At 41.0% G+C, this 22,958-nt stretch overlaps 1 protein-coding gene across 1 annotated transcript; it reads right to left on the bottom strand.

Annotated features, from left to right (window-relative positions):
* Positions 1 to 1,457: 1,457 nt before the first annotated feature.
* Positions 1,458 to 22,542, bottom strand: OTC (ornithine transcarbamylase). Its single transcript, XM_063127548.1, has 10 exons — positions 22,466 to 22,542; positions 20,067 to 20,211; positions 19,067 to 19,148; positions 16,334 to 16,421; positions 15,587 to 15,740; positions 13,519 to 13,641; positions 9,375 to 9,428; positions 9,141 to 9,290; positions 3,722 to 3,859; positions 1,458 to 1,653 (listed from the first exon to the last, which is right to left on the bottom strand). The coding sequence occupies exons 1-10, from the start codon at positions 22,540 to 22,542 to the stop codon at positions 1,594 to 1,596; spliced, it is 1,071 nt and encodes a 356-aa protein (XP_062983618.1). The 3' UTR covers positions 1,458 to 1,593.
* Positions 22,543 to 22,958: the final 416 nt, after the last annotated feature.

The following is a 22,958-nucleotide window of genomic DNA, read 5'->3' as shown; positions in this document are numbered from 1 at the left end:
AACTGTTGAAGGACATACCATGGGTGTCCAGAGGGGCTGGATATTTGGTCATGAAGCTCAGAAAGATGATGTGGTTTTAAATATGTGGGTTCTTCAGTCTAGATGGTATCTTAAGATCAAGAAAGATTATAAAAGGGTACATAACTTCATTGTCTTACATTCCCTCAGAAAAGAAAGACTTTCCAAGAACTTAGGTTCCAAACAATGACCTTTATTGAAGTTTAAAAGCATTTATTGAAGTTAAAAACACAAAGATCTTCTTTTACAGTAGTTGGGTAAAACACCACAATATATTATGATATAATTAATAATAGATAACTGGTGTTATATTACTTATAAGATGGGGCTATTTGCTAGGAAAGGAAAACCTTGAATTAATTTGAATGAACCAATGTATTGGCACACTGATGTACTGCATATATGAATTTTAATTATAAATATTATGGATACCATAATGCACATTATTCTGGCAATGGATAAAATCATATATGAACAAAGTGTGAGGTTTTTTGTAAAGGCCTTTTGCTGTGCACAATAAAATTTATTCACATTCATACTCTGTCCAACTGGGATACACAAAGAAACAGATAATCAAATATTCTACTAGAGGTAGAACAATATGTAAGGACAATACACAGATTTGGCAAACTTTTGTATCTAAGAGCACACTCACAGCTACCAAAGTTCAACATACCTGTGCTTTCAGGTTTACAGTATTCTCCTTGCATAGTGTTCACACATACCCCATCAGAAAATTTAAGACATCAGGTCAGATCCTCAAAAGAATGAAAAAAATGTGTGAAAATCGATATATAAATATATATTTAAATATGTATTTTATCAGAAAATACATTTATAAATGTATTTTATCTACATGCTCGTCTTTCTAGATGTACTTTATCCTAAAATATACATTTAAAAAACACTTTTGTTTCCAGAAACATGCAGAATTTGAAGGATAATTATTTTCTAATCTGAACATTAGTTCAAGAGGAGCAGATCAGGTCATCAGAATTTGCAATATTCAAATTCTGCAACAATCCCAAATCCGAACTGTGAATTAATTAGCCAGATCACAGAAATTGTTCTCTTCTGAGAAACCCAGTATAAAAGTAGGCAAAATGGATCATTTCAAAGGTTTCTATGATAAGAAACATTTTAGATTTATTCCAATTGGATTTGAAACATGCACAGGGAGTCAGAGGGAAAGATACATGTGTGTTCTCTCTTTCTCTCCAAGATCACCAGGAAAATATGACAGATTTTGAGAAAACTGCAGTAATTTTCACAATACACAGCTCCAGGACATAATATTGCAATGTGAAACCATTGCCTGTGCTTCTCACTGATCCATTTGTTAAATGATAACCATTTAGGGGACAAATCAATATGCAGGCTGCAGAACAACTAGAAAAAGAAATGCAGCTGCAATTCTTAAGTGAAGGAACAGATGCAGAGTGAAAATATAAGAACTTCAACACTTTTGTTAAATAATTATCATTGCTTTGATCTTGTTTTTGAGAGAAGAAGAGAGATTTCATGGAGCACACCATTTTGCTGGAGAGGAATTTTCTCTTGGCTGTAACTCCAAAATCAAAACATAGGCTTTTGCAGCTGTGGTGAATAATCTGTCAGCAAGGAAACCATGACAGCCTAGAAGAGAGAATAAATAAATAAATGAAATAACCAGCCACACTGGATAAAGGTACTGCATACACAATGGATTGGATCCAGATAAGTCATAGTTCCCACTGAAATCAGTGGGACTCAGGTTAAGTCATGGCTAAGCTGCACCATTGATTTTAGTGAGACTACATTCAACTAATTTAGCCAGTCCAATGTTTATATACAACAGTACAGGAACATATAAACTATTAACAAAGAAGAGTGCACATAGAGAGTTTTAATGGTTTTAATTTTTGTGAACTACCCAGAGAGCTTCAGCTATTGGGCGGTATAGAAATGCAATAAATAAATAAATTAATCTCACTATCCTAGTAATCATTATGTTCAAACATAAGAGCCATGCTGGATTACACCTACTGAGCCCAGCATCCTGTTTTGCATAGTGGCAAACCTGATGCTCATGAGAAGTCCCAAGGAAGATATGAAGACAATATCCCACTCCTGTTGTTTGTTTTCCAGTAGCTCGCATGCAGAGCCATGATGTCTCTGTCCTTGAAGTTAGCATATAGCCTCCTGACTAGCAGCTATTGAGGAAGTTGTCTTATCTTTTTAAGCCATCCAAAATTGCTGGCCATAACCAGATCTTGCACTAGTGGACTTGCCCGTTGTTTCCAAGCAACAGGGAGATACATTTGGCAGCAGGGAGGAGGAGTCTAGGCCAAAAGGCAAGCACCTTCTCAAGAAGAAGCATCTTTTTAAAAGTTAAGCATAGAGTGTGAGGGCCAAGAAAGGGAGCAGGGATATCCTGGTAGCAGGAAGTCTCTACCTGCCTCAGGATCCTATCTTTGCCTAGAATACTACACGTCAGGTCTCCCACTAACAGGGATGGCCAAAAAGAGACAGCAAATGACACCCCACTCCCACCAATCACAGTCAAGGTAGATGATACCTAAGTTATTTTGGCACATGAGGCAGAAAATTCTACAAACACCTGTCTCCATCCCTGGCAGTAAAAAAATGCAATGATAACAAAGTGAAATTATTAATAATTTGCTGCCCTTTCAGTGTGACCAAAATCTGCCTCCTAAGGTGGCTGTTTCATTCTTCTTAGTCAGTCTTACAATTTGAGAACCCCTCATTGATTCTCTGTCTTATATGGTCTACTCCCAAGCACAAGGAGGCTGATTCAAGTTCAGAGCTGGCAGCAGGGCTCTGTGGGCCTGCAGGCAAGAGGTTATCAGTGGGTCCTCCTATTTGACTCTCATTAGGTGAAAAAAAGAAGGCAACGCCATTTACCATATACTTTCCTTTACCATAGCATTACCACAGCCGGCCTCAAAATAACTGAAGTAAGAACTAACAGTGTCCAGGCCAAAAATCCTTATTTCCAGAGAGCACCTCTCTCATTTCATCTATTTATTATTTTACATAGTTGGTGTAGATGTCCCGGTGGTAACATTTGTGGGAGATCTCCGCTCACATGTTCATGCTAACAGGGACTATGGCAATTGGCATCCATGATAGGCTCCTCTGGGCCTTGGCAAATGCCCAATGCTACCCACTACAGATGCCAGCCATTAACTAATTAAATTTATATGCATAAATAATGAGTAACACTTTTCTTTGACTTTTATGATAGTCCAGCTATTTGAATTGCCAAGCTAGCATATAAGTCCGTAGGATCGGGTGCAAGAACTGTAGTGTTAGTGCAACATCACAACTTGCAATGATTATGCTATATTGTGTTTTTCTAGCACAGCAGCATGTTTTGATGACACAATAGCAGTAACTGCCACCATTGCCCAGAGCAGCTCAATGGAATTCTGCTGAGCCATTATGTTTCACAGAGATGAGTAGAATAGCTGGGATGGGAGCAGGACTAGAGCTAATTTATGTATCATCCTGAAGGCCTTTTGGTCACTACTGAGTCAGCTACATCAGTGTAGGCCTTGAATTTGATATATAGTGGTAAGGGAAGTTGTCACTACCTGGTAGGATAGCAGAATGGAGTTGCATCACTTGCAGCACACAGAATGCCACTGGCAAAATACTGCCCTTATGTCTACAGGTGACTATTGGATTAGTGTGCCCATACCATGATTGTCCATTTCCTGTTTTCAGCCTCTTGAAAAACCAATGACTGCGGAGAATAAAACACCTCGTCATCAACTTCTTCTGGCTTTCTGGGTAAGCAGTGTAAAAAAGTCCAGTCAGGAGCAGCCACTTTCCCAGTCTGAAAGATTGAAAAGAAACAGATGCATTGGAAACGGGAGGGTAGGCAATGCTGCCTGACGAACAGAAGGCCACACACTAAGTTGACAGTCGAACCTGTCTGTATCCGTACAACCTAATGTATTTGTTAAGATTAGCTTCCGATTTTGGCAACGTTGCTTGGGTCGTGTTAACATGCAAGGGCCTAATAAGCTGAAAGAATTGTGAAAGCATTCTACCTCTGGTTGTTTTATCCTCTCCACAGTTATTACAGTAATTGCTTCTCTTGCTCACTGCTGTGTGGACGGTCAGCAGTCTGCTTTAAACTGTGTGCTTTGCAGACTAATTAGGTGCTAGAAAGTATTTATCCTCTTTCCATACTCAACGTTTGCTTTTTTTCTTTAAGTGCCTAAAAGAATGCCCAAATCCCATTTTTTTAAAAAAGCATTAGATATATGTATACTGTATTATAAAATTCCTGCCAGGAAGTGATATAGACAGTTACATTTATATATTTCATAGGCCCAATTCATATATTAATGTCCCATCAAACAACAACAAAACATAGCCCAGTTTTACACCACCTTATTAATAGATCTTAACTTCCCATGTGAGTGACACCCACATCTGTCTTACATTCGAAGGAATGACAAGATCAGGTCAAGCCATCCATTCATTACGTAGCCAATATGAAGGCAACACAATGAAGAAGGTTTTATGATATCTGCCATGACCCTGCAGTCAATTGGAACTTATCTGGGAGCAAGTAGAGCAGCTGTACTAATATACTTGAATATAAGACAAGATGTTAAGCTTTGACAGTTTTATCTTCTTAGGAAGGAGGCAGCAAATATGAGTATAAGGTGGGGAGAGGGTTTAATTGGACAGAGCTTGTAAATAAGACTGACGATGTTACAGAAAAAAGTATCATATGCTTTCATGGGGCCTATGGGAATTTTTCCCCCTTTCTTTTTGTGCTGGAAGTCTTGATGGTATCAATAAGACCTTTTAAGGGAGAATAGGGGGGCATGTCTACATGAAGGGTTTGCCCCGGGGTGGCTTCGCAGTAGTGGCACATCATCTACATGATGCAGCCGCCATTGCGAAGCCATCCGGGGGCAAACCCCAGAAACTCCACTGAAAAAAAGTCAGGCACTTGTCCCTAGTTTTTTGTCAGCAGAGGCTTGTCACAGCCCATGGCACCCACTGATTGGTCGCCATGGGCTGGACAGGGAAGGGGGCGGACCTCAGAAGAGCCCTGTGCCCCATAGAAAGTAATAATAAAAAAAAACCGGGAGGGCGAGGAGAGTAACGGGCCATGACTCTTCAAACATTAAAAATAACAAAACAAGGGGAGAGGAACAGGGCTCTTTCCTCCCCCTTTTTATTGTTATTATCTGTAGCTGTGCAGCTGCACAGATACAGATAATAAAAATAAAAAGGGGGCAAGGAATGGGCAGCCAGACGAAGGTCAGAGGGAGGAGAGGTGGTTCAGGCACCCGGCGTCCCTCTCCTCGTCCTCCTGGCTGCCCCTGGCTGCCTCGTTCCTGCCCCCCTCGTCCCTTTCCCTCTCAGCACCGCAGGGAAAGTTCGCATTTGCGTCCCTTCCCGTGCAGATGCTGGGAAGGAACGCAAGTGCAGGAGCCAGGCACCAAAGCGCCGCCATCAAGACGGGCACAGACACCACATTCACCTAGAATGTATTAAGCACATTAGAGAGCCATCCTATGCCCTCTAGACAATGCCTGGGGGACATTGGACATTTTGGTTTCCGGGTTCAGAGACAGGGTTCCAACCTTGTAGACAAGAAACATGCTCCCTTCCCCCTTGCAGCCACACTGGCTACTGTTACGAGCTTGCAAACATGTGCTCTTGGGGGTGAAAAGGGAAGTTCTCAGCACTTCCTTTATGGTCAGCAGCTGAGATCAATAAGTCATTCAACCAATGGCAGGCTTGTCATTTGGAGTTGGTCTAAATATATGTCAGCTTAATCAGGAGGTACTGAATATAGCTTTTCATCTTTGGCATCAATGTAAAAATGTTAGTGGATCAGAATAAAAATGTTGCTATATTCTGCATTGCTGCTGTATATGCCAATACAGTGTTTTTGTAATGGTAATAATTGCCTATTAAACCATGCCTTAAAAGACCACAACTTATTCTTCTATATCAATAACTCATTATATATTAATCTCTTGTATGAACAAAGGTTCATAACACTGTAAGCAATTTTGAATACATCTGTTGCTACTATTCTGGGAAATGAAGTTAAAATATGGTTGATTCTAGGGATGTCAGGAAAATCTGCAACGGATTCAAACGATTTTGGATTTCCATGAATCTAAACTGCAGATTCTGCAGTGGAAAGGCTTTTTCCAAGTCACATAGGCTTCTTCATTTTTACATTTTGGGGGGATTTGCACTTATTTGCACATGCACCAATGCACATTAGCGTTAATGCATGTTAGAAAAAGTGGAATGAAATTGTTGAACATCCCTAAAAAAAATCTGTCAACGAGCAGACAGAGGAATGAAAGACACCTGACAATCTGCAAAACACAGACGGAAGGAATTTAGCAAAAACTGCACATCCCTAATTGATTCTAATGGGGTTTTTTTCATGCACCTATTTTAAATATTTTATTAGTTCCCATTTTCTATTTTAAAAAGAAGTTTCCATCAGAAATATTTCAGCTAAATGGCTTTTAAAAATAATACCTTGCATTTAATTTTTATATACACAAATGTGAACCCTTTTGGATCTGACCTTTTTGATTTATGACAGGCACTTTAGCTTGGTTTAATCGGAGAAAGATTTGAAATCTTTAGTAAGATGCTAAAGTAGCAAAGGGAGAGCAGAAAAAAGGTTCACTGCAGGCCATTTCGTAAGACAATAATGCACATCTCAAAACAAATATCCCCAAAACCTGTAGCAAAAGTCCAATGAATAGAGAACAAACATGACCTATTTAACAAAGATAGCAGGTAGGATGGGATGAGGTAAGAAAGAGAAGTTAAAGTTGGGTTCACATAAAATAGAAAATCTAAGTTTAAGTTTAGTTTGTGCTTCACTGAAGCTCTCATACTAAAGTTTAAGTTCCAGAGTGGAAAATTCCCCATCCTTTGCAGTGGGGCCCACTTCATTCTAAAAGCTGAACTTGGCTATCAGTGTTCCTTTGGCCCCTTTCATAAAGGAAGCCCATGGCTCCCTCAAATGCATTCCATACGTCCATGTATTAATTACCTCTCTTGGCTATGAGATGGAAAAAATTTACCCCTGTCGCATCTTCTTCCTGAGTAGGATATATTTCCCCTAGTAAATGCACAATTAATTATGAGACTTGCAATCAGTCAGCTCTTTTTAGATGATGTCAGGAGAAAAGTAGCATCAAGAAGGAAATATCCCTCTGCTGAAACTAATATGTGCAAGTTGCAATTGATATAGCACTAACGGCACGGCATGGCTTGTGCAATAAATAGATCAGACCCACTTGTAAACAGACCACTTGTTTATGAAGTACTTTCATATAAGTGGGGGGCATATAAGCCTGGATCCAGAGAAGTCTTTCATGAGTAGGAAGGCACTTTCACAGCCCCAGGGCAGCCCCACTGAATTCTCCTGACTTCCCTGTCCTTCTGCAGCCCTGCGTGTCCCCGTCACATGACATTCCGGACTCTCAGCAGCAGCTTCAGGGGAAAGCCCCATCGTGCAAGTGGAATTCTACTCATATATTTATGGATACAACTTCCTCAGCAGTCATCACCAGTCATTCCAGCAGGCTGTACTGAGGGAGCTGAGAAGGGGTGTGTGGGACGATTCCATCAGCCCCTTGTCCCCTCTGCCCTCCCCATTCTTTTTCCTTCTGCATTGTGCCTTTTGAAATGGTAAACCAGTGGGGAGAGACCATCTTGTTTTACTGTTTACGTGAATGCCACTCTAGGAGCCCTTTTGACTGAGGAGCAGAATAAAAATTATCTCTTTCTCTATGTCTCCATTTTGTCCTTTGACTGTGGCTCATCCAGTGCAACTCCAGTGAGCTGTTTATGTGCCTTTGCCCATCCAGCCTCTACGGTGAACAAATGCACAGGTAAATGTTCTTCTCCTTTTCAGGTCAATATTTTAGGAAGGTAGGAAAGTTCTTTCTGCGGTGTTTGGCCTGAAGAGGTGTTCAGCATGTATCCACATTATTACTTGGGCTTTCAAAAGGCTTTTGACAAAATCCCTTGTGAAAGACCCCTGAGTAAATGAAGCAGTCATGGGGTAAGAGAAGAAGTCCTTTTTATGGACCAGTAACTGGTTAAAGAACAGAAAGCAAAGAGTAAGAATAAATGGACAGTTCTCACAGTGGAGGGATGTATACTGTGCCCCACCCCAAAGAACCTGTACTGGGATTGAACCTGTACTGTACCACAAGATTTAGTATTGGATGGCTTTGAAAGGGGAAGAGACAAATTCATGGGCGAATAAGGCTTACAATGGCTACTAGTCCTGATGGCTATATATTATCTCCAGTACCAGAGGTAATAAGTCTATGTACACCAGGGGCGGATCCGCACGTCGTCCCCAGAGCGCATCTATTCGACCCTAGTGCACTCTGAGGACGATAGTCTGTACTTGCCTGTAAAAAGAAACGACGATGAGACGTCCTCGGCGGCGGCGCTGGCGCTGCCGCTGCCCAGCTTCCTGCTTCCCGGCCGGCTCGGAGAGCTTTTTTCGAAGGAGGCGGGGGAGAGAGCTTCTTCCACTCTCTCCTCCGCCTTCTTCCGCCGAGCTATTCCTTCCCAGGTGGGGAGCAAGAAGCTGGGTAGCGCCGGCGGCGGCGAGGACGTCACATCGTCGTTTCTTTTTACAGTCAAGTACAGACTATCATCCTCAGAGTGCACTAGGGTCGAATAGATGCGCTCTGGGGACGATGTGCGGATCCGCCCCAGTTGTTGGGGAACATGCGTGAGAGGGAGCTGTTGCAGTCACATCTTGCTTGTGGGCTTCCCAGAGGCATCTGTTTAACCATTGTGGCAACAGAATACTGGACTAGATTGACCCCTGGCTCTTCCTTTGTTCTTAATCAATAGGAAGTTGGTTGATTATGCTTGCAGCATTCCATTAGGATCAACAGCTGCTTCTGAGTATCTTTAGTCAATGTTATAATATTCAGAAATATCTACCCTTTAGAGTTTTCACAAACAACCACCATAAATCCCCAGTGGTAATGCTAACATATATGAGGGCTAATATATTTTTGAAACTTCCTGCTGGAATCTACAAAATCATTGAATGAGAAAGAACATCCTTTGTATCTTACCTGCATTGTGATCTGATAACCCTGGAAAGCCCTCAGTCTCTTTTGTTTTTCTTCTTCTTGCCCCATGCTTATCCACGTGTCCGTAATTAAAACATTGGCTCCATGGGCAGCTTCAAAAGGATCACTTGTGAGTAGCAATTTGGTGCGGTACTAATATGAACAAAGCAGAGGAAACAAGTTCAATTCATGCAGAGCAGATAGAACAAACCTCATTTTAAAACCTCATGTTCATACCTTTACGGAATACTCTTCAGCTATTTTGGTAACCATGGGATCTGGCTCAAAACCCTGTCAAAAGAGATGGCAATGTTACAATGTATTTCATCCTTGTAAGAAATACTGATTGGACATTAAGTACTGCGAAGATGGGCTGACCATAAATCACCTGTGCCTTTAACAATCCCTCTACATTTGTCTTCAATGGCTTGCTAGGAGTTGTAGGTTAGGGAAGGCAGGGCCCTACATGGCTCCAGGGACTAGGATCTCTGTCCCAAGATTTCATGTCATGTAACAAACATCACTCCAAATACACAGAATTTGAAGAATTTGTTCCCTCCATCCATGAGTAAACATAATTCAAGTCTGGAATACTCCTCCGCCCTGAGCTACGTTGGAACAGAGTAAGGGCAGCTCCTTGTGAGGAAGTCAAGCAGCTGCATTCCAGCCTGCCTCACACTGGGGGGCAGGGGAAGCAGCACCCTTTACAATTCTCCAGATTTTCTCGGAATGGACTGTAACTTTCTCATCCCTAAATTGTAGCACAATACTTGTGTTGGCAGTGCCCCTAGAGTTGGTTGGAGAATTCTCTTAATCTGGATTGGATGCCTGCTTTGGAAACTGTCCCCAAGAGGCATCTTCTCCACTCCAACAGCCTCCAAATGTATCAGTGTATTACTCCCATCATCCCCAGCTGGTATAGCCAACTATAAAAATGTATGATTTTAAGTTTTACTTTGTGAACCACCCAGAGAGCTTTGGCTATCTGGTGGTAGAGAAGTGTAATAAACTGAGATGGGGAAGGCTGCCCCGGAGCTTAAAAAAAACAGCTACTAATATAGGGGTTGTGTGATTAAGATAAAACATTTAGGGTAATAAATTATTTATTTATTTATTTATTTATTTATTACATTTTTATACCGCCCAATAGCCGAAGCTCTCTGGGCGGTTCACAAAAATTAAAACCACAATAAAAGAACCAACAGGTTAAAAGCACAATTACAAAATACAGCACAAAAAGCACAACCAGGATAAAACCACACAGCAAAATTGATATAAGATTAAAATACAGAGTTAAAACAGTAAGATTTAAATTTAGGTTAAAATTAAGTGTTAAAATATTGAGAGAATAAAAAGGTCTTCAGCTGGCGACGAAAACAGTACAGTGTAGGTGCCAGGCAGACCTCTCTGGGGAGCTCATTCCACAACCGGGGTGCTACAGCGGAGAAAGCCCTCCTCCTAGTAGCCACCTGCCTCACTTCCTTTGGCAGGGGCTCACGGAGAAGGGCTCCTGTAGATGATCTTAAGGTCTGGGCAGGTACATATGGGAGGAGGCGTTCCTTCAAATAACCTGGCCCCAAACCGTTTAGGGCTTTAAATGTCAATACCAGCACTTTGAATTGGGCCCGGACCTGGACTGGCAGCCAATGAAGCTGGAAAAGGACTGGCGTAATGTGATCTCGCCGGCCAGTCCCTGTTAGTAAACGGGCTGCCCTGTTTTGTACCAGCTGAAGCTTCCGGACCGTTTTCAAAGGCAGCCCCACGTATAACGCATTGCAGTAATCCAAGCGAGAGGTTATCAGAGCATGGATAACTGTAGCTAGGCTATCTCTGTCCAGATAAGGGCGTAGTTGGTATATCAACCTAAGCTGATAAAAGGTGCTCTTTGCCACTGAGTTCACCTGTGCCTCAAGTGACAGTTCTGGATCCAAGAGCACCCCCAAACTACGGACCCGATCCTTTAGGGAGAGTGCGACCCCGTCCAGGATAGGGCAAACATCACCTCGCCGGACAGATGAACCACCTGCTAACAGTACCTCCGTCTTGTCTGGATTGAGTCTCAGTTTGTTAGCCCTCATCCAGTCCATTACCGTGCCCAGGCATTGATTCAGAACAGTCACTGCCTCACCTGGGTTTGATGAAAAGGAAAGGTAGAGCTGGGTATCATCCGCATATTGATGACACCTCAGTCCACATCTCCAGATAACCTCCCCCAGCGGCTTCATGTATATGTTAAACAGCATAGGGGATAAGATAGAGCCCTGCGGAACCCCATGGCTTAGAAGCCACGGCACAGAGCAATAATCCCCCAGCAACACCTTCTGGAATCGGCCATCCAAGTAGGAGCGGAACCACTGCAACGCAGTACCTCCAACTCCCAGCTCAGACAACCTATCCAGAAGGATACCATGGTCGATGGTATCGAAGGCCGCTGAGAGGTCCAGGAGAACCAACAGGGTCGCACTCCCCCTGTCTCTCTCCCGACAGAGGCCATCCCACAGGGCGACCAAGGCAGTTTCCGTTCCAAAACCAGGCCTGAAACCCGATTGAAATGGATCTAGATAATCCGTTTCATTCAAGAGTGCCTGGAGTTGTCCTGCAACCACCCGCTCAAGCACCTTGCCCAGGAAAGGGATATTAGCCACCGGCCTGTAGTTGTTAATGTCCTCCGGGTCCAGATTAGGCTTCTTCAGGAGTGGTCTAATTACCGCCTCTTTTAAAGAGGCCGGCACCACTCCCTCTCTCAAGGAGGCATTCACAACCTCCTGGACCCAGCCGGCGATCCCCTCCTTACTTGATGTAATGAGCCACGAAGGGCAAGGGTCAAGCACACAGGTGGTCGACCGGACTTGGCCAAGCACCTTGTCCACATCCTCGGGCCTCAATAACTGAAACTCATCCAATAAAACTGAGCCGGACGACGCTCTGAACGCCTCTACTAGTGGAGCTGCATTAAGTGTGGTGTCCAATTCATGACGAATCTGAGCGACTTTATCTTCAAAGTGCCGTGCAAACTCGTCGCATTGGGTTAGTGTCAATTCCTTATGAAGTAGAGGTGGGTGGAGGAGGGAAGATTTAAAGCACAGCGGGGAGGAGTGAACCTTTTCCTCCACCCTTGCTTTTCCCCACTCAAAATTAAATATTCTCCGAGTTGTGCTCCTCTCAGTGAAGCACTTTGACCAAAAGTAGTCCTTGCTGGGAGAAAAATGACTGGGGAGAAGCAGTTCCAGAAGAGAAAAGAGTGGGCAAAGGAAGGGTTCAGGTTCCCTTTCCCACCTGCTCATGCTGCACTTTAAATCTTTTCCCCAAATACTTTATAGGGAATCAGCAGGAACTGAGTTGGGTCCAGGTGCTGTCAAATCCAGCTATGTTCTTCATTGCTGGGTAATCACCAGCCAAAGAAATCAGAGGGTTGTATCCACCATTAACCTAACTGAAATCCCATTCATTTCAATGGGTCTACCCCAAGTAGATACAATCCAATGGTTATTCAAAAAGCTGAATGAAAAAAGAATCAAAACAGTCTGTGGGTTATATCCTTTAACCATTCTAAATTACATCACTTCCTGTGCCCAACAAACAGTCCACATTGCTCAACTTTATTCTCTTTGTAGTAAAGTAGCCTCTCATCCTTAGCACAGATATTTTTTGAGTTCAGGGACTATTAATAGCTAGGAGTGGATCTTCCAATTACTGTGGCCTCTATTCCAGACAGAGATTTCTCTCTAGCACATTATTCCTCTAGCCAAATTGCATCATCAACTTCTGGCTACCTTCTGCCTCCTCATTCCTAGAATCTGCCCCATGGAACCATTTCTTCAGTTGACCATTTTCCTTCACTGTGAAAATAGACTAGTTTTGTTGACAGTTTCATACCACTAAACTAGGGGTGGGGGACCTCTTTCAGCCTGTTTAATAAATAGTGAAGTTACTATTTTGTGTCTTCTCAAAGCTGTTCAGACAACACACAAAGCCATGGTTAGGGCACTAGCTCTTTTGCAGCAAATGGTTAGTGAGAGCGTTTAAACCATGGTTATATAGCCACCATGGTTAGGAATGGTTCACATGACATGCTAAGCCATTTTGGCCTGGTTCAGGCAACACGCTAAACCATGTTGCAATGCATTCCCTTAACCATTTTGTGGTTAAGCAGCATGGTTTAGCGTGTTGTCTGAACCAGGCCAATGTTTAGCTCAAAATGCGTATCCACCATGGCTTAGTGTGTCATCTGAACAGGGTCTATATTGATCTTATTCAGGTCCATATGTTATCCTGCATTATATTATGTAGTTTTAACTGAAGTTTTTAAAAATACAGAAAAGCAACCTTTCAGCCTTAGATAATCTAACTTCCTCTCTCGTCACCTACAAAATGTTCTTACCTTTGGAGTAGCAACATGCAGATTCATCCCAAATTTAGCAGCGCTCAGCAAAATGGAGTTCAGGACATTATTTCCATCACCTATCCAGCTGAGAGTCAATCCATTTAGACACCCATAGTGTTCCTATCCAATATATATATAAAATATAACAACATGGCAATTGTGATCTTTTCTGACAAGAAGCAGCAGGTGAGAAGAAAATGGCTGATATGATCAAGGGCACTATCACAATAACACAACGATCAGTTTATATGCTCTTTTAACTAGTTTTATATGTTATGTTATATTGTATTTAATGTTATTCCCTGCCTCAATCCGGAGGGAGAGGTGGGTAAGAAATAAATATGTTGTTGTTGTTTATTATTTGTCAACTTTGAAGAATAAAAGTCTAAAATTTGGCAGCAGGATTATTATTGGTCCAAAAGTTGCCAATCCAAATCTCTCTTCCTCTAGTCTTGTTGTTAGAAATATTTCAGGGTATACAGACACACACACCCCACACACACAAAAGAGATATATGGAATACACAAACATGGCTGCCATATATATCTATGGTCAGAAGAACACTACAGTTGCATTAATATCAGATGAAGGCGTAAGTTGAAACATTTTTAAAAGCACATTTATAGCTTTCTTCTTATGGTTGTGAAGATAAACTTGAAAATGTGTGAGAAGAGATCTCAAAAAAGCCAATGGGGCTTGAGCATGGTTTCCAGTGATCAGGATATGCTGTTTATAGTTCCTTGTCCTGTTTACATCTATTAGAAAAAGAATAAATTAGGCAAACTAAGCCAATAATTTGTTTTAAATTGCATCATGTATTCAGATTACAGAATACAGCTTGCCTTGAGGTTGAATGGAATCCTTCAGTTTAGTAGAATAGTTCTGACAAACCCCAATTATTATATCCTGCTATCCAAACAATAAAATATGTATTCTCTACTAAATATCTCTACTCTTTGCAGAGAGAATAGAGAGAAATCAAGTATTAACTCCCATCTGTTGCCTCTTAGCTTTCTGAACCACAAACGCTAGGAGAGAAAGAAATGTGGATGGCAACATAGTTCTCTAAGCAGGAGGTAACTGGAGGTAACTGGCAAGGGGATAAGTGCCAGCACAGCTAACAGGCAGGGAATGGTTACATAAGAACTGTGAGTCATTTGTGATTACTGAAAACCTGGGTGAAAGCGTGAACTCTAACGGCAAAAGCAGGTGATCAGGGGGTTATTATCAGACAAAAAGAACAGGGAAAAGTAATTTGTTTCACTCTGCATTGTAATGGAAACGTGATTTCGTTTTCTGATTAGGACACATGGTGTTACATCTTTGAAAGCAGCTCACAAAGGCTGACTGAACACCAGCTTCTCAAGAGTATCTCATCTCTAAATGGAGACCTTGGCTCCTCTGTTACTGTGCAGTTCTTCTGCCAACTCTTGAACAATGCTTATAGTGGAAAAATAAACAATCACAAAATACAAATTTAGGGTGAAAGCCATTTTGTGTACAATGCAGGGGTCCTGCAGCATTTTAACTTTCCGGCATGGACACTTTTGTGTTTCCTTGGTGTGTAATGAAGAACACCCACTCAAAACCTAATTTGTGTGATTCATCTAGTCAAAGACGTGACTCCATGCTTTATGCAAGAAATGTTTTCACTGTGAGCATACTGGTTTTCCCTCAGCAAACAAATGAAGTATAAATGAGAGACTTGGGTCCTTAAACACCTGCATAAATGTTGTGGAATTGCAACCCAACTTGCCTAAGGTCATTTATGGTACAATCCTATCCATGTTTAGACAGAAAAAACCTCCTGCAGTTCCCAACATCGAGGATGCTGGGAGTTGCAGGACTTCTTTCTGTCTAAACATGCATAGTGAATTTGTGGCGGGAGTGAGATTTGGACCAGGGATTTTCCAGATCAAACTCAAATTTTAGATCCCTCTGCTACACGTTTGTCTGTATATTTTTACAGGCTTCCACATCTCAAATAGTTGGGATTTATGTCTGAACTTTTAGAATAACACTATTTGCTAAAAGCTATGTTAATCAACAAATAAAGCAACATTACCTGAAGTGTAAGATAATCTGCTAAAATCTGGATGGGATGGTCAGAATCAGACAATCCATTTATCACTGGGATTGCGGCCTCTTCTGCCAACGCCTCCAAATCTTCATGTTTATACACTCGTGCCAGGATCGCATCTGTCATAGTTGACAACACCCTTTAAAAAAGCAAAATAAAGTCTACTGGATAGATCACTAAAATTAGCACAATATTGATTGATTGTTTTTTTCTGCTGCCTGGATCATTTACAATGCCTGTACAACTAGTTTAAAGAGCAACGTATTTATTTTTAAAAAATTGTTAACCACTTAAAAATATATTTTTAAAATAATGTTACATTCTAGTCAGTAAAATTTTAGATAAAGCATTTTATCCAAATACAGAAGCAGCCAGTGGCAGAAAAGTATCAAATATACATAAAGAAATAAACAGATTCCCTATTACATAATCAATCACCTGGTAGTTGGTACTGACTTATCATAATGCCACTTTTCTCCTACGAAGTGTGCTGTACTAAATTCTTGAATTCACTATCATAGAATTTTACCAAGGCATCTCTTGACTTCTTATTCAAGCCTATAAATCTAGACTTAAACCTAAAGCTGCCACCTTGCCCACGCTCCCACTTTCCTGAATCTTACTTCATCTAGCTACACTGCTCAGTCACGTCCAAGATATTTCTTATGTGAAACCTTCAGTGTAGTTTGGAATAGATGGTAAGGTGTGAATTTATAAAAAAAAACTACAAACCGTGCTGTGTCGGTGATGCTTTCGTTGATGCCCAGGTGAATATCTTGAACTGTGAGAAAACAAGGATGTCCTCCAAGTAGAGCAAATCCTAAAAATATATATCATCCTTAAGACTGTTAGCTATGGAAGCTAGGCGTTCCAAAAATGTTATGGCAAGTAACTTGGTATCCCATTAGAGTCAGAAATTAAGCCTCTCCTGGCATAAATATAGTTTGAGTTGATGCATTTTTTGCTATCATATAGCTGTTAATGGTATAGGAGCCCTTCCAGAAAGAACATGGAAAACCTACGGGACAATTACAGTCTTTCATTCAGAATTTCAAAAGTTCTGAAGCAGATTTCTAGTATTTTTTTTTTTTTTAAAGGACAGGGTCTATATCTGTATGCATTATTTTTGACCCTTTCAAAAAGACTGTGACCATATTTTCAAAGTTCTTTCTACCGTAATGTCATGTTCTCACCACAATATTATTATTAGTCTCCACTCCTTGAACTATGAGTTATTAGTAGACAGGGAACTAATAAGTTATTAGGTGCAGTGAACGCTTATCAAATTTGCAGATGACACAAAATGGGGTGAGATAGCAAATACTCTGGAAGACAGGAACAAACTTCAAAGTGATCTTAATAGGCTGGAGTGCTGGGCTGAAAACAACAGAATGAAATTTAATAGGGATAAATGCCAAGTTCTACATCTAGGAAATAGAAACCAAAGGCACAGTTACAAGATGGGGGATACTTGGCTCAGCAATACTACAAATGAGAAGGATCTTGGAATTGTTGTAGATCACAAGCTGAATTATGAGCCAACAGTGCGATATGGCTGCAAGAAAGGCAAATGCTATTTTGGGCTGCATTAATAGAAGTATAGCTTCCAAATCACGTGAGGTACTGGTTCCTCTCTATTCAGCCCTGGTTAGGCCTCATCTAGAGTACTGCGTCCAGTTCTGGGCTCCACAATTCAGGAAGGACACAGACAAGCTGGAGCGTGTTCAGAGGAGGGCAACCAGGATGATCAGGGGTCTGGAAACAAAGCCCTATGAAGAGAGACTGAAAGAACTGGGCATGTTTAGCCTGGAGAAGAGAAGATTGAGGGGAGACATGATAGCACTCTTCAAATACTTAAAAGGTTGTCACACAGAGGAGGGCCAGGATCTCTTCTCGATCCTCCCAGAGTGCAGGACACGGAATAACAGGCTCAAATTAAAGGAAGCCAGATTCCAGCTGGACATCAGGAAAAACTTCCTGACTGTTAGAGCAGTACGACAATGGAATCAGTTACCTAGGGAGGTTGTGGGCTCTCCCACACTAGAGGCCTTCAAGAGGCAGCTGGACAACCATCTGTCGGGGATGCTTTAGGGTGGATTCCTGCATTGAGCAGGGGGTTGGACTCGATGGCCTTGTAGGCCCCTTCCAGCTCTTCTATTCTATGATTCTATGATTTTATTAAGCTGCTGCTGCAGCAGAAACAGCAAGAGAGAGAACAATAAGACATAATCCAAGGCTTCACCAAGAGTGAGGACTTTTTGTACATGAGGCTGTTAATCTGTTGTACATGCTTTCAGTTTCAGTGCAGAATTGAGATTCCAGCACTACATGAAGAGTGTCTTCTTTCCTGCTTTTCTGCACCATAAACTCTAGGTGGCACTGTGGTGCAGCAGAATAGCACAAATTCACAAGTGGAAAAAGTGTTTTCTTTTTCTTTCACAAATAATAGCACATTTTCTCTGCTCTAAAAAGTTCTCCCAAAAGTGCTATTTAAAAACAGAAGTGAATTCTGAGATCACAATATTGTCTAAACAATTATAAGTAGGGGAAGAGGAGTGCACAATAAATGCCTCATATAGAAAAGCTCCGAATAGATGCTTTCCCCCCCCAATGCAAAAGGCAGGCACAGAGGACCTGATCCAGATTGGGAGGAATTGCAGCAGGGTACAAAGGATTAACACACACACACACACACACAGTATTCATGCCATCTCAGCTCAGCCTCCCCCACCCAAACTATGTGCTAAAAGTAGACTTCTCTAGTTTGGCCCTCATCAGGGAAGTTTGACAAGCTGCTTAATTCTCACCAGCAGGTGGCACCAGAGCCATTGCCATAAGCTTAATGTTTTCAAAGCTTGCAAATCCGTTCAAGTAGCAGGAGGTAAGTTTATGCAGTAAACATTATGGTTACTCATTGTTTTGATAGCTGACACAGGTACACTGGATTGTGTGTGTAGTTAGTGATTAAAATTCCTAAAGCACTGCCGATAAGAAGGGGAAGTAAGAAGGGACTGCTATTGAAGCCAAGATTTTGGGAGGTTTCCATGATTCTTGGAAGCTGTTGAATCTGCTTTGTAAATTGAATCTCTCACGCCTTCTGTGCTCTGTTAGGGTGAGCAGGTAAATAGAGGACAGAGTTCTAGAAAAGGGATTTTCTTCTCTGTGGCTTTAGAAGCACTGTGCTAGCCTTCCCCAACTTGGTGTCCCCCAGGTGTGTTGTGGTCATGCTTATTAGGGGTGATTGAAGTTGTAGTCCAAGACATCTGGAGGACACCCGATTGGAGAGGGCTACAGAATTCTGCCTTCACAAACTGCACACCTGGGTGCTGTTGGGAATACTGCAACCTCATCGGCAAGTTACAGGAAGTGAGAAGCATTGCAGTTTACATGGTGATTTCCTCAGATAAATATACAGTTCACTCATGAAAATGTATTTACTGCCATGACGTTTTAGCTTGTATTCACCTATCTCTGTAGATAGTCTAGTCCTTGTGCTCCTTTTCTCAAAAATCATGGCCAAAGATTTTCCTTGCAGCAAAGGCAAATACTGAAAAACAGGAAGGAAAAGAACTTGTGTCACTTTGTTATGCACAATGAACATTTTGGAACTTTTTTTTTTTTAACTTGACAGAATAATTTAGTAATGGTATCACTTCCAGTTGGGTGTTATTTAAGGGGATTTGGCTCCTTCATGGGCTATGAAAAGCACTCCACTGGCTGCCAATTAGAGCTCCATCCGATGAACGTTTTATTGCACGCTCATTACTGCGCACTCACTGATTTTTTGCAGGTCCCTCCCAAGACGTCGTCTGCCTCCCGCACCCGTTCCACCCCTTCTGGCCTTCCTTGCGCAACAAAAAAACTCTCCACAAAGTCAAATATATTTTAAACCCAGAAGCTGCTGCTCTCTCCTGCTGCATGTAGGAAGACATAGGAAGCTAGCTTAGTATTTACTGTTTGTGCCCATTATACAAATCCTTTATTTATTGACTTATTTCATTTCATTTTTATACTGCCCAATAGCTGAAGCTCCCTGGGGAGTTCACAAAAATCAAAACCGTAAAATATAAAATATGAAGCTTAAATCCACAATATACAAGTACAACCAGAATAAAGCTGAGCAGCAATGCAGAGGTTTAAAATACAGATTTAAAACAGCAGAGTCTGTGATTACATAAACAATAAAATGTCATATTCAGAACCAGAATAAACACCATGATCTTATGCATATTTACTGGAAGTAAAATCCCACTGAATCAGTGGCACTTACTCTCAAGTAATTAGGATTGCAGCGTTCATTCTGTTATACATGTGAGAGTTAAAGGGCAGATTTTATAAGCTGTTTCGCTAATTTCCATCACCAAGTGAACAAATCTACTATTAAAGTTACACATATCTTTGCAGGAAAAAGAAGGCATATAAATGACACAAGAGTAAGAGCATTCACACTGAAAATGTTGCATACCTCTCCTTTGCATTTGAGTCTTTCTTTTAAATCCGCTGCCACCCAAAGCAAATATTGGATTTCTTCAGCTGTATAATTTTGAAGGGTTAGGAGATCACGGCCTTTCAGTGAGCTGGGAGTTGTAATAGGTTCTCCATGCCTAGAACTCAAAGAAAAATGACAAAAAAGTACCTCATGATTCAGTATATGGACTTCACAAATAATCAATGTTGAGTAAGCAGTTATGGTCCCTGTAGAGTGAATGGTGTTCTGGAGTTTGGAAGTGGAGAATTTCTTGAGGTTAGAATGTGAATGTATGACAGAAGCGGGAGCTGACTGGAGGGCAGAATATTAGGGAACAAATGGTCAGGATTTGTCACTTAAAGCAGTTAGTGGGTCTTGACTAGAATAGAGAGTAGATGGGATTTTTAGGTTTGGAATAGGTCTGGAGATGAAAGTTCACATGTTTTGAAAGTTCCTGTGTAAAATAATAATAATAATAATAATAATAATAATAATAATGGTAAGAAGGTTCATACCATAAGTCAGGGATCCCCGATTATTTTGGGTCAGTTGGTACCTTTGGAATATTGAAAGAGTGTCATGGGCACTTTCACAAAATGGCTGCCATGGGGGCTTGCCCATTCATAAAATGGCTGCCACGATAGTCACAAAACACTTCTTTCCCAGAAGGCAAATTGGTAAGACTAAAGCAACAGTAACTTAGCTAAGAACCCAACTAAAAGGCAGAAGTAGGGTCAGAGCACCAAAACACAAAAGATACCTTGGGAGGACAGCACTTCACTTTGGAGTATGCCAACCTCCCAGGTATTTAAAAACAATTTTATAAGAATTAAAAGGAAAACCAGAAGCATCAGGGAGCCTGGCTGACACCAGAGAGATCCTAGCATGAATAATACTGCATTTTCTCATGACTAAAAATGGCTAAATGGTTAATCCTGGTCTGTCTCCCTTCATCTCTTAAGAGTTTGAACAACCACCCTGAGGCAAATTATTCACGGTGAGACCGTGACACCTGTTTTATTGGTTGAAAGGCATCATGCTCTAATGTATGGCATAAGGACAAAAGAGGTGGTATACAAATAAGAAAAACCAAGACATTTTTTGTTCTGTATTAACCAGTGAACGAATATTTAGCAATTCGACACTTTTTAGAAGAATATTTTGATTATGATATCTGATAGCATCCTAGGATTCTGTGGCCAAGTTCTCTTACTTTTTCCCATATAGGTCAATGGCTCCTAGTTGCTTATAGGGGATAATGCAAATGGTCTTCAACGGGCATGGCTGTTGAGGAGGCTAAAACAAACTCCTGTTCCACACAGAGGTGTCTTTTTTACTTTTCCTGCATAGGCAAATGGCCACTATGGGAAAACTTAAAATAACTGCATTTGGGGACATCCTTACTGAGCGAAGCAGATTCTGCCCCTGTCCTGACACTGGGCATAGCAGCTTCTACTCACTGAGACTCCACACAAGGTGAAAATTGCCACATTAGAGTCATATCAGAAACACAGAGATGGACTGTGGCCCCCCAGTGGTACTTGCAATATTTGAGTTATCTAATTAATTAATTGATTGATTTATAAGCCACCTTTTAGGGAAAACCCTCCAAAGGCAACGTATAAAATTTAAAACTACAACACACAATAAAACAATAATAATAAAAAATACTAAAACAAAAAAGGGCACTGACTCCATCACCACAACCACACCACTTATAATAATAGTAGGTATTGTGTTAATACATTAATAATGTGCTGCTATTCTTTGGGAAATAATTTCCCCTTATATTACTATTTAAATATGTCTGTTCATTTGCTACAATACTCATTCCAATAACTAATAAAAAGGGATCAATGTACTCAAAAATTAGTTTACATACACACACAATTTCTTTTCTATACTGTATCCATCAGTTTTCTCATATCTGTAATATTTAGGGATTTGAACAATACCACTCAGAAATTGCTGTGATATTAGTAGCCTTCCAAGATCTAGTTAATACCACCTACACTGCCATTAATGTGCCCCACAAAAGAAAAAGGTGTTCATTTGATCTTAACTGTATTGGAGATGGAAAAGGACAAAGCCATTTATAAATAACAGGATACAGTTTCATTGGGTTGTAAATGCACATGCAAAATTATTTCCAGAACATAAAATTATCAGATGACATCTGAAAAGAGAAAGCAAAGATATAGTAATAGCTCTGACATATCAGTTTTTCTATGGAAGTTGTTTGCTTTAGTTTCCTGGTTTATGAATGAATACTGCTAAACAACAGGAACAGTTTAGCCATCTCAGAAATTTTGCAGCAGCTGCTAAGAATTGGACTAGATGGTCCAGGACCTCCCATCTAACTCTCCTGTTGTGAAGTATTTAGATTAAACACTTACCGAATACATTGTACCACATGCTTGCTGATCTTCTTTGTATGCCTAACATTGAACAGAGACCTAAAATGAAATAGCATATCTACGTTACGCTAAAATATATTTGTAGAAGAAAAGACAGTTATTGAAAGCTAGATGAAACAGGGAATGCTTTGGCTTCCAGTGAAGGAGCAAAGGTAACACAATCAAGAGACAGAGTTATCTCTGTAAGTTGTGAGACCAGCTCAGGCATCCCATGGTATGTAACCTTATGCAAACATTATAGATAAGGGTCATTATAGATAACGGTGAGTTGCAAAATCTATAGGTTGTGTCACTAACACGTGAGACTAGGGGCTACACCAAGGAGGATATTCCACTATGAAAGCAGTATGAAAATGGTATATAAAAGGCAGGAGTCACACTACTGCTTTATAGCAGTACTGAAGTGCATGGCAGGATTTACTCTACTGCTTTGAAGTGCACTGACAACTGTTGGGGCCCATGACACATATAC

The sequence above is a fragment of the Elgaria multicarinata genome, chromosome 5 (assembly GCF_023053635.1).
Source record: "Elgaria multicarinata webbii isolate HBS135686 ecotype San Diego chromosome 5, rElgMul1.1.pri, whole genome shotgun sequence".
Taxonomy (NCBI): Eukaryota; Metazoa; Chordata; class Lepidosauria; order Squamata; family Anguidae; genus Elgaria; species Elgaria multicarinata.
The sequence above is the reverse complement of the archived record's forward strand: the minus strand, read 5'-3'. Positions and strand labels throughout refer to the sequence as shown.